The 16,114-nt window shown below is 36.9% G+C and overlaps 2 protein-coding genes across 4 annotated transcripts; one reads left to right on the top strand and one right to left on the bottom strand.

Annotated features, from left to right (window-relative positions):
* Positions 1-536: 536 nt before the first annotated feature.
* LOC18039779 (expansin-A23) lies at positions 537-1,394 on the bottom strand. Its single transcript, XM_024182268.1, has 2 exons — positions 1,274-1,394; positions 537-1,181 (listed from the first exon to the last, which is right to left on the bottom strand). Exons 1-2 carry the CDS (start codon positions 1,392-1,394, stop codon positions 562-564), a joined length of 741 nt encoding a protein of 246 aa, XP_024038036.1. The 3' UTR covers positions 537-561.
* Positions 1,395-2,622: 1,228 nt separating this feature from the next.
* LOC18039730 (sister chromatid cohesion protein SCC2) lies at positions 2,623-14,265 on the top strand. Of its 3 annotated transcripts, none has more exons than XM_024182435.1 (28): positions 2,623-3,117; positions 3,661-3,756; positions 4,547-4,691; positions 4,766-4,862; positions 4,987-5,243; positions 5,571-5,678; positions 5,812-5,923; positions 6,433-6,529; positions 6,607-6,793; positions 6,916-7,347; positions 7,420-7,952; positions 8,030-8,240; positions 8,319-8,369; positions 8,476-8,634; positions 8,742-8,909; positions 9,416-9,715; positions 9,800-9,952; positions 10,295-10,464; positions 10,969-11,077; positions 11,336-11,503; positions 11,587-11,691; positions 11,756-11,989; positions 12,260-12,393; positions 12,472-12,765; positions 12,847-13,279; positions 13,360-13,452; positions 13,549-13,674; positions 13,759-14,265. In XM_024182435.1, the coding sequence occupies exons 1-28, from the start codon at positions 2,840-2,842 to the stop codon at positions 13,969-13,971; spliced, it is 5,463 nt and encodes a 1,820-aa protein (XP_024038203.1). In that variant the 5' UTR covers positions 2,623-2,839; the 3' UTR covers positions 13,972-14,265. The 3 variants fall into 3 exon arrangements, with proteins under 3 accessions (XP_024038203.1, XP_006431278.1, XP_024038204.1); XM_006431215.2 differs by having other exon boundaries at positions 3,661-3,770; positions 4,555-4,691; XM_024182436.1 differs by lacking the exon at positions 2,623-3,117 and having other exon boundaries at positions 3,662-3,756; positions 4,555-4,691.
* Positions 14,266-16,114: the final 1,849 nt, after the last annotated feature.

Genomic DNA, 16,114 nt, shown 5'->3' with positions numbered 1-16,114 from the left:
CTAGTGTCATGAAATTTGTGGGAATTCGTGATGAATGTGGCATGTATATCTGGAGGACCAATTGCAGCTTTGTTTATTTCAAATCCAATAATTGAAGTTCTTAGATGTTTCAAACGGGTAAAAGTTTTTCACTTTATTACCACTAAAGTGTAAAACCGAAATTTCCAAAAACTGTAGCTTTTAAATTATAATACTTTTGACAAAAAATATTAGAGATATTATAAGTTTTTTATTGTTTAATTAAAACAAGTTAATTTTTAAACTACAGCAGCTATCTTCTCCCTAATTTTAATACCAAACAGGGCCTTAGAAAAAAGGTCTAATTACACAAAGATAATCAACAACTAAAACTCAAAATAAAAAATTATCAACCACTGAACAATTAAAACTCAACTGATTGGGCACGTTAATTTGTTGTTTATGACCGGCGGGCAAAATTCATTTATTTCTTCCTCAATACAAAAGCTTTGAAGAACATTTTACCATTAACGGTTCCCAGGCTAGAAAAGCAACAAAAATCACAAAATGAGACACCCAGTCCAATAAATATGGAATAGAACCCTAGAAATTTCGTCTCCCTTGAAAGGTTTGGCCAAATTGCCAATTTCTAGGGGCAACATTATCAAACAGCAGCGTCTTCCCATCACTTGTAGTCACCTGAAATGACAAACCCTGCCCCAGAAGTACTGTTCCTGTTTGCCAATTCTGGCCCCAGTTCCGAGACATGGGCAGCCAGCCTGTGCTTGATCCCTTGACCTGCACAGCGGTAACATCACCAGCACCCCCAACATTGTACACCAAAACCAGTGTCCAGTTCGGATTCCCTTTAACTTCAAACTTGACACCACCTTGCTTGCTACACAAGATTCTGCGGTATCTCACAGGAATGATCCCCGCTTTTGAAGGAGCTAATTTGACAAACATAGGCATCGAAAGATCAAAGTGTTTCTGGGGCGGATTGCACCATATGTCCTTTGACTTTGTGTAGTTTGGTGGGCAGAAATTGGTTGCTGTGATTTTGATTGAGCCGGCACCTTTTAAGCACCATTGAGGATCATTCACACAAATGATTTCGAAACAAGCACCGCAAGTTGAGCCATTGTTGAAGAGTGCTGTGCTTAGAGCTGCTGTCTCAAGGCCATATCCTTGTCTCTTGAGATCACCATAACCACAAGCTCCCTCTGTCATTATATAGTTAATTGTCATAAAAACTTGAATATGTAATATATGTCAGACTATTCTAACAAAAATAATATGATATTGACGCGCTTACGCATGGTTTCTCCTCCAGACATGTCACCATAAAATGTAGCATGAGCATCTTCCCACGCACCATTCATTTTAACTTCATCGTAGGGCAATCTTGAAGCCACAGCCATTGCAAGAGCAGCCATGAAACTGAACCATGCAAAGAAATTCTTAGAACTGTCCATAGCTTGAAAGCTCTATATGATTGATATAATTTTTAGACCAAGTTTAATTAAATTAAGTTTAAGCGAAGGTGAAATTTATGGGCATCATATTTTGATATGAAAGGAAACATTACCTCTGAAATTAAACTGTTGTTTATGGAGATTTTTAATTTTGGTTACTATAGAAAATAAATCAGCTGTGAAAGGAACAAAAATATATATATAAAGATTACACCGGTTGTTGCCATTGATATTGTGAGCATTAAGTGCAAAGAGCCAAATGATATAAAAAAATTTCTCAGTAGGGAAGGTACGTAATTGATAGAATTTCCTTATAAGTATGCAGCAGCCAGCACAGCATGGTTGAAATATCCAAAATGCATATAAGTTTGCAATTTACTTTGATTTCTTTCTATTTCTAATACAACTCCCTTCAATCACGCAACGCAAGCAGTGATTTGTTAGCAATTACTAGATTCTATCAAAGCACATATATATATATATATATATATCCATGGACTACTCATCAAATTGAAATAAAGCTATACGTATAAGTACGTATACCACATTCAAGTTACATATCATAATTATATATATAAAGACACTTTGGAAGCAAATTGACAAACAACGAAAAGAAAATACTTTTTTTAATTTCGACAAAGAATTAATGGATAAAAAAGGAAAAATACTAAAATATTTATCCTTTATAATTTCGACAAAGGGAATTGCATGTCCAATTTATTTGGTGATAGAAAATGCTTGCGCTACTTAAAAATTTATTAATGGGTTGAAACAAATTGTAGAAAGAAAGGTACACATTGACATTGCAATACCCAAAAAGAGTGTATTAATTCCAATCAGGGTTATTCCATAAATACATGAAAATACGGGGCGCAATTATTAAAATCATTTCAACACAAAGCCTGTGAGGCAAGCCTAGGCCAAAGCACACGTCACAACCTGCTAAACAAAAGGGGCATTCCCGGGACTACCCAAATTTAAATCAATTTACAAATTATAAAATATGATTTTAATTCTCCGAAGTTCAGCAAGAACCAGCAAACAAATACAATTATAACAATCCCTTCAAATTCAAAATAATTCCCCCCCATAAGAAGCGAACATCGGAAACTCACAATGACACACATAACAAGGGCATTACCGTAACTTCAGAACCGTAGACTTTTATTTTCTCCCCGCCTATAAAATCCAATCCTCTTTACCATCCCCAAAATTACTTTCCCCGCCATTTGCCTGCTCTCTTTTTTCTCTCTCTTCTAGGGCTCGGAACTCAACTCAACTCAACTCTGCCAGCCCATAATTTCCCACCAATACCCCTCAAATTTCCTCTAATTGCAACAATACCACTCCCTTTTAATGCTTTTGTTCCACAAATTGCGAACTACTCACCGGTTGTTAATTAATCGATGAGCAGCTTCCCGAGCGCTTCGACTTCTGGCTCGGGCTCGGGCCTAGGCTCGACCGGCCAGTGGGGGATCGGCTTTTCGAACACGATACACTCGGAAGTAGCTCCGTGCTTGCCGTTGCCTTCGCTTCCAGTGTTCTGCGGCGCTACGGATCCGAACCTGCGGTTGTTCGATGAAGCTAGCGCTGGTGTCAGTTATAGGTTGTTGAATCGTACTGAGATTCTCACTCAGTCGAGTCGAATTGCTGATCTACTTCGTGTAACCGATGTTTCGTACTTGTAAGTGTCGGTTTTTCTAATTTCGTACTTTCTCTATGCTTGAATTGGTTTGCTTGAATGTTCATTTCGGTTTGTATAAGTTGCTCGTTCTTTTAGATTCAGTTGCAAGCAATTTGAAATGGACTGGTTGGAAGCCAAAAGATTTTCTAAATGCTTTGATTTTCATTTTAATGTGTTTTATAAGTAGCTGAATTTAAGTAAATTGAATTTTAAACGTTTTCAATTGATTTTTTTTTTTTTTAAATAAAACTGAAACTAATCATTTTGAATTTTTGACAAATTCATATTTGAATTCCAAAATAGAAATCAGGAACTGTTTAGGAGAAATATTTTGACAACAAAAAAATATATTCATTCGAAATTAGAGAAATTAATGATTGTGAGAGTTAGTGTTGTTGTAAATTTCACGAGTGTAGCTCTGTTATATGAGGTAATTAAATGATGAATTAGTGGTACCAACAAGTGAAGCTCTGTTATATCGTTGGTTTTCTTTTACATAATCATCAATCTGTTATTGCATTTCTTTTTTTATTGCATTTATAGGAATCTTAGAGATGAGGCAAAGCCAGATCCCTATAGCGATATGGAGCCTTTAGAACTTCACAACCAAGTTCTCCAATATAATGCGGAAGCTTTTGAGTATGTCACTCCTGGTAAACAAAGTATTCTCAGTTGCTCTTTTATTTTTTATTTGTTACTTTTATAAATATCTCCTGCTAGTGCTCGGAATAAATTGTACTCATTGAACTAGACCAAATCTACCTATTTTTTCTGCTGTAGGTTAGTGACAGAACAACTTTGACAAAATTAAATATTTTTCTTATAATTATGAAAAATGAAAGTTATAAAGGATTATCGTCTTAATCGAGAAACTTTTAGTTGGCATGTTGAATGCTACTTATGTTAGTGACTGGTATGCTTGTGGATACTTAGGTGTAGTTAAGTCGATACTTAATTGATAAAAGAGGACAGTAGGTTTAAAACAGGGTTGGCATTGAGCTATTAGTTTTTGCATCACAAATGAAGGCTAGTGACACATTACGGCATGTTGGTATGATGGAGTTGTTCTGTTTTGAATATAGTTTAAATAGCAATTCTATGGGTCTTGAGCGAAATTAAGAGTACTAATGAAAGAATAACGTGCGTCAATTCCATAGAGGTTTGCAGAAGTGGTCATTATCGATTTTTTGTTTTCAATGTGAGAGGAAATGCTGTGTTGCTGCGTTATGTACTATACATAGACATACACTCTCGACCATTCTAATATTGTTGCCAAATGCAGCTAGCTGTGTTGTGCCTTCCTCTCAACCCCCCCCCCCCCCCCCCCCCCCCCACACCACCACAAAAACAAAGAAAAAAACACTATTTTTTATATATGCTGTTATTGTATGATTTAATGTTGCTGTAATTGTTTATTGCATTGTTCAAGTCTCTCAGGTCATATTAAGGAGCAAGTTTCTGGCGGTGAATCATTTGAAAGGAAAGACCGTGAGCCAAGTATACTTGGCGCTAGTGGTTTGCAGAGAGATTATATTGGAGCTCAGAATCCCCACCTCGACCGTATCCTTACAAATGTAAGAATGCACTTTGAGTTCCGTAGACATAATTCAATTACTTCTGTAATGCTAATCTAGAAGTTAAATTGCAGGATGTATCCACTTCATCATCCCGGAAACCCAAAATCAAGAAGAAAGGTGGGGATAACATCTCTTCCTCAGCTCAGCCTGATCCTATTGAGGTTCAAGGTTGGTGTACTTGTGTTTTCCCCCCTTGTCTCATGTTCTTTCTCCTCTTTTTCTTTCCTCCTTTGCCTTTCTTCACACTAAGGTAAAACCATCGTTTTGGTTCCCCCCCCCCAACCAAAAACAGATGCTACCATTATGAACTTCTGTGAGATGTTGGAGGATTTTTGTGGCAGAGCTGAAATTCCTACTGATGATCAGAATGACACAGAGTTGTTGTCTTTACCTGTTGCTGATGTGAGGATTGTTGTGAATGAAATAATGTCATTACGTGCAAAGAAACTTCTACATTTAGTCTCAGTAGATATTCTGGTGAGACTATTGCGGGTTCTAGATCATCAAATACATCGAGCAGAAGGTTTATCGGTTGATGAACGTGAGCATGTAAGTAATATGATTATTTTTCTGTTTATTGCTCTTGTGACATGTAGATATTCATGTTTTTACAAGTTAGTTTGGCACTGCCTTGTCTGTTTCTTCTGATGTGAAACATCTATTTTTAAATTGATGAACAGATACTCTTTTTATTTCTGGAAGTTAATTCTACAGTTTTTATGGCACATAATGCATGTCTGAGAATCATTCAGAGCAGTTTATGTTTGTTGCCTTTGCAAATGTTCTAAATTTCATAATTTTATTTTGTAGAAATTCTGGTTACTTGATAAATTTGATTCTTTATGTTTCTAATCAATTTTGTTAATTATGTTGCAGCTAGATTCAGATAGAGTTTCCATGGTCTTTTGTGCCCTTGAATCGATTCATGCAGCTCTAGCTGTAATGGCTCATGACCACATGCCAAAGCAGCTTTATAAGGAAGAGGTGCATGTTTTATTTATTTTCTTGTTAAATTTATTACTTCTATTTCTGCTAACTCTCATTTCCTTAGTTTTTAGCTTTTATTTCGTGTGATTCGTGTGATCTGTAATGATCGTTTGTAATGTGCTTGAGCCAGATCATTGAAAGGGTTTTGGAGTTCTCGAGGCATCAAATAACAGATGTTATGTCAGCTTATGATCCGTCATATCGTGCTCTGCATAAAACTAGTGAAAGTGCAGCACTTGAGGGTTTGCATTCTGATTTACCCAACCTTGACTTTTCTGTTTACTAAGTTCCAATATATCATTTACTTTCATATGCTTTGGCCACTATGATAGCTCGTATTGATTCCTCTATGTATATCTTTTTCATTTTTGTATAAGAGTGATGATACAGCTACAAACTCTTGTACAAGCTTATCTTGTACAAATTGATGTGGCATTAATTCATTGGTTGAATGAAAATATAAAATAATAGAAATAAATCATGTGGTCCAAGAGATATTTAATTCAACCAATTTTATCATGCCACATCAATTTGTACACAATAAATTTGTACAAGAGTTTGTGGCTATATCATTACTCTTTGTATAAAAGAAGCTTTGATTTATTTTTATATGTTGTTCTTTTCTTTTATTATGTTTCCTTCTTATGCATTAGCTGTTATCTAATACTGAAGCAACTCTCCCTCACTTTTATCATTCTGCAGTTCTTTGGTTGAAAGTAAACAACTGAGTTGAATGTCTTATACTTTGCAGTTGATGAAGATGAAGAGGTGGATGCTGACTTAGGTTCAGCTAGCAAGAGACGGCGGACAATGAAGAATGTCAAAGTGAAGAGATCTGCATTTAATAGGTTTGCCTATCATATATTAGCTTTTAGGGTGCTAGAAGTCAGGTTTCTTCTTATTGTTGTTGTTTTTGCCTTGACAGGGTTTCTGGTGCTGTGAATTCGATACTTCAGAAGCTCTGTACAATTCTTGGTTTGCTCAAGGATTTGTTGTTAATTGAGAGATTATCTGATAGTTGCATTCTGCAGCTGGTGAAGACAAGCTTTACGACATTTTTGGTGGATAATGTCCAGCTCTTGCAATTGAAGGCTATCGGTTTACTAAGCGCGGTAGATATTTTTTAAGTTTTGTTTCTTCATTTCTGCTAATGGATACATGTCAGTCTTTCTTTCATACATGGTAGAATGCTGTTTGAAGAAATCTCCTAACATTTTTTATCAATGGAATACAGATATTCTATTCATACACCCAGCATCGCACTTATGTAATAGATGAAATACTTCTGCTTCTTTGGAAGCTGCCATCCACGAAAAGAGCATTGAGAACTTATCACCTACCTGATGAAGAACAGAGGCAGATTCAGATGGTCACTGCTTTGCTAATTCAGTTGGTTCATAGTAGCGCAAACCTCCCTGAAGCTTTGAGGAAAGCAACAAGTGGTAGTACCATATTAGAAGTCCAGATTGATTCTAGTTACCCAACTAAATGCCATGAAGCAGCAACAGATACATGCTGTTTGTTCTGGACCCGCGTTCTTCAGCGCTTTACAAGTGTAAAGGCTCAGGATGCTTCTGAGCTGAAAGTTATGATGGAGAATCTTGTCATGGATTTACTGACAACTTTGAATTTACCGGAATATCCAGCATCTGCTCCTATTCTGGAGGTAACTTTTGTACAAACTTGTTTTCTTCGTTAGTTTATGTGTTCTACTATGCTTAGGGATTTGTACATGCAGGTTCTCTGTGTCTTACTTCTACAGAATGCTGGGCCAAAATCTAAAGACGTCTCAGCACGTTCAATGGCCATTGACCTTCTTGGTACAATTGCTGCCAGGTTGAAGCAGGAAGCTGTCCTCTGCGGCCGGGAGAGATTCTGGATGTTACAAGAACTGGTCAGAGAGGATAGTTCTGATCAGAGTTACCCTAAAGATCTATGTTGTGTTTGCTTAGATGGAAGAGTTGAGAAAAGGGTGTTTATGTGTCAAGGTTGTCAAAGATTGTTCCATGCTGATTGTTTGGGTGTAAGGGAACATGAAGTGCCAAATCGTGGCTGGAATTGTCAACTTTGTCTCTGCAGGAACCAACTTCTTGTACTACAATCATACTGCAAGTCACATTGCAAGGGTGACATTAATAAGAGCCACAGTCGGTCAGAAAGCAATCCCGAAACTTCTGATACAATTACAAAACTTGAAATTGTTCAACAGATGCTCTTGAATTACCTTCAAGATGCTGTTTCTGCGGACGAAATGAATCTCTTTGTGCGATGGTTTGTACTGAAAAAAACTTCTTTCCTGACTTGTTTTATACTTTTATTGCTTCTAATGGAAGATCATTCATCTGCAGGTTTTATGTGTGCCTATGGTACAAGGATGATCCGGAAGCTCAACAAAAGTCCATGTACTACCTTGCTAGACTGAAATCAAAAGAAATAGTGCGTGAATCTGGGACTATTTCATTGTCTTTGACTAGAGACACAGTTAAAAAGATCACTCTAGCACTGGGACAAAATAATTCTTTCTCTAGAGGGTTTGATAAGATCCTTCATCTGCTTCTGGTGAGCATTTTTTTTTTCCTTTGTTTCCCAACATACTAGGTAACATAATCTTTAGTCTTACCACCTGATTTATTGCAGGTTAGTTTAAGGGAGAACTCTCCTATAATCAGGGCTAAGGCTTTACGAGCGGTAAGTGGAAAATATCTTTTTAAGCTGTTAAGCATTTTGAGAAAGAACATGATCATTGTTGTGGTGGTGCTGATGGCATCTATTTTCTTTTATATGATGGAAGCAGGTTAGTATAATCGTCGAAGTTGATCCTGAGGTGTTGTGTGACAAACGTGTACAGTTGGCTGTTGAAGGAAGGTTTTGTGACTCAGCAATATCTGTAAGAGAAGCAGCATTGGAGCTTGTTGGCCGGCATATTGCTTCACATCCTGATGTTGGTTTGCAGGTATGCCTAATCAATCTACACATTCTTTGTATTTGGTGGCGACACTGATGTTTGAATTAAAGACAACTGCATTTGTTCTCACCCAAAACTATCCGGTTATGTGCCAGTATTTTGTGAAAGTAGCAGAGAGGATAAAAGATACGGGAGTAAGTGTGCGGAAAAGGGCAATCAAAATCATCCGAGATATGTGCACATCAAACACTAACTTCACTGAATCTACAACTGCTTGCATCGAGATCATATCTCGTGTTAATGATGATGAATCCAGTATACAGGTAACCTGAATCACTAATTTTATTTCAACTTTATAATTTATGCTTTGCTTCCTATTGGGGATTCACTTATAGTTCTGTAGTGGTTCTTGTGAGAGACGAGAGAGAGAGAGAGAGAGAAGCACTAATCTTTTATCTATTACAGTTTACAACTTGATAAATTCAGCTGATCCACACTTTTAGCAAGTTCTGCTTTCTATTGAGGGATTGTGTGACTTGAGTTGGAATAAGCTGATGAATGACTTTTATTATTTTATAGATATATGGTTTTAACTTAGTTTTGAGGCTTCATTTGGTCACTGCAAAACTTTCATGAATTTTTTTTTTTTGGTGGGAATCATATAGGATTGGGAAGGTCCATGGATTTGTTAAATCTGCTCACAACTAGTTAGACTGTAAATTGGTAGATATTTGGCATATTGCTTACTAAATACATCCTTCATATCTTGTATGGAAATGTCCCATTTCCTCATACTTGGTCCTAGTATTTATTTTTCTTTTATCTGCAGGATCTTGTCTGCAAGACCTTTTATGAGTTCTGGTTTGAGGAACCTTCTGGATTGCAGACTCAATATTTTGGAGATGGTAGTTCTGTTCTGTTGGAGGTGGCTAAGAAGACTGAGCAGATTGTTGAAATGTCAAGGGGGTTGCCAAATCATCAGCTTCTGGTCACTGTCATTAAGCGCAACTTAGCTCTTGATTTTTTCCCTCAGTCAGCTAAAGCTGCTGGGATCAACCCTATGTCACTTGCATCAGTACGTCGACGTTGTGAACTAATGTGCAAGTGCTTATTGGAACGGATATTGCAGGTAATTTTTTAGCTTGTAAAGTCATTAGATTTTGGGGGCTTTGTTCAGTTTCAAAAGACATGTTGAAAAACTTGATTTGTTCAGGTAGAGGAGATGAATAATGAGGGAATGGAGATGCGTACCCTTCCCTATGTGCTGGTCTTGCATGCATTTTGTGTGGTGGATCCAACACTTTGTGCACCTGTTTCAGACCCTTCCCAGTTTGTCATCACTCTGCAGCCATATCTCAAGAGTCAGGTTGTTTGAATTTCATTTTACTTTTTATTTGGCATGTCATTCTGACAATATGTAATATGACTTGATTAAAGTGATTGCACTTCTTATGTTAAAGGGTTCCTCTTTAAAATTACTTCACAGCTGGTGTTTTGGAAATAAATGTTCTAGCTTCCATCTTGCAAGTCCAACGATATTTGTCTTTTCAGAGCATGTCCGAAGTTATATATTGATGCAATAGAACTTGAAAACTTAAATTCTTTCTTTCAAGATTTAGATCCTTGAGATTGCCTTCATAAGCAACTCTATTTGCAAATTGCCAACTGTTGCCTGTCCCTGATCCACTCCTTTTTATCTGGTGTTTAGGTTGATAATCGAGTGGTTGCAAAATTTCTAGAGAGTGTAATTTTTATAATTGATGCTGTGTTGCCCTTGGTTCGAAAGCTACCTTCGAGTGTCATTGAAGAACTGGAACAAGACTTGAAGCACATGATTGTTCGGCATTCTTTTTTGACAGTGGTCCATGCTTGCATCAAGTAGGTTCCGTACTTGTTTTCAAATAATTGGTTTCTTTGACTGTTCTCATCATCCAGTGGGGGTTTGAACTGATTTAATTGAATGCAAGAAACAATTATTCGGTTCTATGTCAATAACTGTAACTCCTTGTTTTTGAATTGGAAGGAATTGCTTAATTTCAGTATGGTTCTGAGTTACAGCTATCTAGCTGCTGGTGGTGGAAAGGTTGAAAAAGATTTTGTTTACCAGATTGTTGCATCTTGATCTATTCAACTGATGCTATAGAGGGTTTTCAAGTCCTTACGATGTCAACATTTTTTTCTTTGTGCAACTTGTTCTGTCTGCAAGATCTCCCTTTTATTTTATTTTATTTTCTTTTTTGAAATGGGTGGGAGAGCACAGCAGGCATTTGTTTGTGTAGGTTGACAGATTTTTCCTTTCACATGCAGGCATATTGTCATGCTTCCATCTGTCAGAAAGTAATTGTTTACAACTTCAATTACTCTATTGTTTTCTTATAACAGGTGTCTGTGCTCTGTGAGTAAAATATCAGGAAAAGGGTTAAGCACAGTTGAGCATCTTATTTTGGTTTTCTTCAAGTATTTGGATAGCCACAATCCTGATAGCAAGCAGGTTGGTTTGCTAATATCAAGTTTTGATTTATTTGTCCCATAATTTGTTTTGATTGAGTTCATTATTCTATGGCTAGCGTCTTAGACATTTATATATTTGTTGCTTCCACTGTCTGAAAATTCTGTGATTAGATTCGCATATTTTTGTATTTCATTGTACAAACTTGTTTTTGCATTTTATTCTTTTGCTTTCTACACTTATTCAGTACAAAGATTTTATTTTGAATTGAATGTAATTTCTCCTTTTTTCTTCTACTAGTTTCAGCAAGTGGGGCGGTCTCTTTTCTGTCTTGGATTGCTTATCCGTTATGGGAGTTCTCTGCTGACTACCTCATATGAGAAAAATATTGATATTGTCAGCAATCTCAATCTTTTCAAAAGGTATCTTCGTATGGAGGATTTTAGTGTAAAGGTTAGATCTTTGCAGGTATGCTCTTTTCTGCTCAACTTAGTTCATCTGAATCTTGTTTCAACTTTTAGGCATCTCATTTATCTTTTGGATCTTTGTAGGCCTTAGGCTTTGTTTTGATTGCTAGACCAGAGCATATGTTGGAAAAGGACATTGGCAAGATATTAGAGGCAACATTGGCTGATTCTTCTCATATCCGACTTAAGGTAAAAATATCACTTGATATATCCTTCTCCTATATTAATTTTACTAAATCATTCTGTTGACCAGATGCAAGCTTTGCAAAATCTGTATGAATATCTTCTTGATGCGGAAAATCAAATGGAAACAGATAAAGGCAGTGGTAATGAGGTTGAATACACTGTAGAAGATGGCCACAGTGTACCTGTTGCTGCCGGTGCAGGGGATACAAACATATGTGGAGGTATAATTCAGTTGTATTGGGATAAGATATTGGGAAGATGCTTGGACGCTAATGAGGAAGTTCGCCAGACTGCCCTTAAGGTGAGAATCTAGCTTCGTTCTCTTCTCTGTCTATTCTATGATAGGAGCTGGCCTTATGCTGGCCAGGAATTTCTACATTATGACTAGTTGAATTAGAAGTTGAATGGAGGATAAAGGACCTTTTTGTGAATTGAGTATGACCGATAAAATCATTAAGTATTTTATTAACCTAAAGCTAATTAGGAGCTCAAAATAAAAACCAAGGAAAATAGAAGCCTTATATCAGATTAATTTTGTTATCGGACTGTTGACTGTTTGCTGTTAATGCAGATAGTGGAAGTAGTGCTCCGTCAAGGTCTTGTTCATCCTATTACTTGTGTTCCATACCTAATAGCGCTTGAGACAGATCCTCAGGAAGTGAACTCAAAGTTGGCTCATCATTTACTGATGAATATGAATGAAAAGTACGTGCCTTTAAACACTTGTAGTATTTCTGTGTCCCTATCAATTGTTTTTGCCAGCTGACAGAAGCCTTATTTCAGGTACCCTGCTTTCTTTGAAAGCCGCCTGGGAGATGGCCTTCAGATGTCATTTGTTTTTATACAATCCATCGGTGGTGGTTCTTCTGAATGTCGAAACCAGAAATTCCAATCCAAGGCTGCAGGAACTATGAAGGGGAAATCTGATGGAAGCTCTTTAACTCAAGCAAGGCTTGGGGTTTCACAAATTTATAAGCTTATTCGTGGGAGCCGAAATTCGAGGAACAAATTTATGTCATCCATTGTCCGGAAGTTTGATAACCCAAGCTGTAGTGATTTAGTGATTCCTTTTTTGATGTGAGTTATTTGATGCCAATAAATTTCTTCGTTCAATCATTTGAGAAAAAATGAGTACAATTTTTTTTCCTCTTTCTACAGGTACTGTACTGAAGTCCTTGCCTTACTTCCATTTTCTTCACCTGATGAACCCCTTTATTTGATTTATACCATAAATCGAGTTATACAAGTTAGAGCTGGAGCACTCGAGGCAAATATGAAAGCGATGAATACCCATATGTTACAAAGAGATGCTCAGAAGACCACCTATGAGAATGGAATGGTTGATCAGGAATCAGCTGAGCCTGTTTTCAATCACATGACTTCAATGGATTTAAATGGGACAATTAAGGAAGAGCCTGCTGCTCAGCCTATTTTCTATCATATGTCATCAATCGACTTGAATGGAACAGTGCAACCGGAACCCAATGATCAACCACTCTTACATCGAATGCCTCCATTGGAGGCAAAGGTGCATGTCATGAGTTCGGGTGAACCACGTGACATCCCCAAAGATGATCTTCAGAAAGTTCAGGTGGCGCATTTAACCAAATTATTTGAAAAAAAATACAAATAATAAAAAAGCTTAAAGCTTATTCTGTGGTGTTTATACAGGTTGACTGTATTTCGGCTACTGCACTGCAACTTCTTCTGAAGCTGAAGAGGTACCTAAAGATTGTGTATGGTTTAAATGATGCTCGGTGCCAGGTAAATTATAGAGATTGGTGCTGCAATATAACATAAGAGGCTTAGTTTTTTCATTGTGCTACTGAATTATCCGTTTGACATATTTCTTCTAAACAGGCATATTCTCCAAGTGAACCCCAAAAACCAGGAGAACCTCTTACCAAGCAGAACATCCCCTTTGACATCAGTGATACACGTGTTGCGTTGCCATCCACTTATGAAGACCTCATGCAGAAATATCAGGTACTGCGTTTAGGGAAGAAGCCTCTTACAGCTAAATGCTGATCTTTATGAATATTGTTTCTTACTGGTTTTGTTACTCTCCAGGAATTTAAGAATGCATTGAAGGAAGATACAGTTGACTATGCAGTATACACAGCCAACATCAAAAGGAAGCGCCCTGCACCGAGAAAGGGGGTGAGATATGGACGAATTATTGGCGGGGATGATGATGAGGACTATAGTGATGAAGAATGGGGAGGTGGAGCTCGGAAGCTGAGTAATAGCGGCAGGAAAAGTTATAGTTGTAGAAGGAGGTAGGCAGTTATTGTAGTTCCAAGTACATAACCAACCAGTAGGCTAACATGTACATTATAGGAATCGTCAATACAGGATAGGATGATGACAGGGAATAGAATAGACACCTTGAAACAGAACAAGCAAAGCACAGGTAGGATGGAAGTGCTTTCTTGATCCGGAAAACTTTGTAATTTGCTAGGCACTGGATTTAATTACTGCACATTCTTTCTTTTGATGAAATCCAATCTTACCATTTTTTTGGTGGAAATGTAATCCCTCTTTTGCCTATGAAATTACATATTTTGCCCTTTGTAAGATTGGATTTGCACAATGATATTTTGTCGCATCACAAAGCATATTGAATGTACATGGGGATCCAGCAATGTTACAATAGTTGTACCATGCCACAATTTTTGTCTGAATTTGGCAAAATTCTGATCATGAATAAGAAAATGGCCTCTCCCCGTGCGGGCAACCGACAGCCGGATTGTTATGCTATTGGAACGAGTGATTCCGCGTTGAGTTATTGGTGGGCGGGATTCAAATTGAAAGTGAGGAGTCCAAACCAAATGGGTTTTTGATGATTTGATACTTGGGTATGGTAGCAAGTGCTTCTCGAAGTAATGTTCATTTTTTCTTTTTTTGAAACTTAATGATTTGATTCTGTGGTTTTATACTTCAGTTGATTTAATGAATTTGTATAATATTTTAATTATATTTTTTGGTTTAATTTTAATGGGAATCTATAGATTTAATCACTTTCCATCTTTTAATTTTAAAAGAGACCGTACTTACAATTTTTTTTTTTTTTTTTTTTGGGTAATGTTAACCAATTACACATGTAAAACTCTGAAACACCTATTTTCCTCAACCAAATTGGCGGCGAACGAAACCAACAGTAGCTACAAAATTCTAAAACTTTAAAACACTAAACTTTGCCGTTAATCAGTGGTGGTTGTTGTTCTTGACATGAGAAACTGTTGGCCATGATTCATACATCTCAGTGATGGCAGCAAGGCTTTTACCTGCAATTTCAAGTCCAGACAATGGGTAGCAAGATCAAAATGCTTGCCCTTGTGAAAGTGACAGCGGCCTGCGAACATAGGTGGCAAAAGAAATGGCGGCATTGGCAGCTAGAGACTATAAATCTTACCAAAGGCGGATTTTTTATCATTCTCTTATTATATTTAAAGGCTATTTTTATGGTTTGTTGATTGGATTTTTTTGATAATGGTATAGATTATTGGGTCCGTAATGGGACTGCAAATTAGCAGTTGTAAAACCAAGAATAATTGTATAAAATCATGGCAATTGCCTTTGATATTTTTATTCCATAAGTTTGCTACCATTCATTCCCTAAAATTGGATTAATAACCACGGTGTAAGCGTTTGATAAATTACATCTCATAATTTTGCCGCCATTCCCTAGAACCGGATTAATAACCACTCTGTAGTTTAGTTTATTCCTATTCTTATTGCCACAGTGTTGTTACCAAGGACCACGGTTTTAATTTCTTTATTCACAACCATAGTCTGGTTGCCTAGCTCCATTTTTTTTGTTCCCAAATTTATTACCTTCCATTAACAGCATTAACGTCCAGGTGTCAAGTTATTAAGCGTTGGATCACTTTCATTTGAAATCAATGGTATACTAGCAAACAGACAAAAACTGCGGTACCTTACCACAGTCGGAACGCGGCCTGTAAATGGCTCATGAACTGTGGTAACAATTATTTTGCGGCGTCTTGGGAATTTACATAAATTACCTCGACGTCAACTTTCTAAAACGAACCAATTGAAATGTTTTTTTGGTTGCACAAAAATACAAAACTACCACAGTTGATTAATGCTATCTTACTCCGGAATTGGAGGTATTTTTATCTAGATTCAGCTAGCTATGGTAGAGTTGCTCAATACCGTTAAAAATCACACGATCATAAAACAACTGATTTTTTACTATTTATCATTTTCATCGTGTGGTTATAAAATAGTCCTCTGCAGTAGAATAATTCTACCAGAGCCACTGCCTTTTATCCAATGTTTATTATTTTTTTTCCAACAAAAGTGAAGAAATGAAAATGTTTTTAACTGGAATTGTTTTTATATGATAAATTGACCTGTTCTGTTAAATTGCCAAGTGTTTTCTTGCAACAGTGTAACCAAA

Source organism: Citrus clementina, unplaced genomic scaffold (genome assembly GCF_000493195.1).
Source record: "Citrus clementina cultivar Clemenules unplaced genomic scaffold, Citrus_clementina_v1.0 scaffold_6, whole genome shotgun sequence".
Taxonomy (NCBI): domain Eukaryota; kingdom Viridiplantae; phylum Streptophyta; class Magnoliopsida; order Sapindales; family Rutaceae; genus Citrus; species Citrus x clementina.
This window is presented reverse-complemented; position numbering and strand designations above follow the sequence as displayed.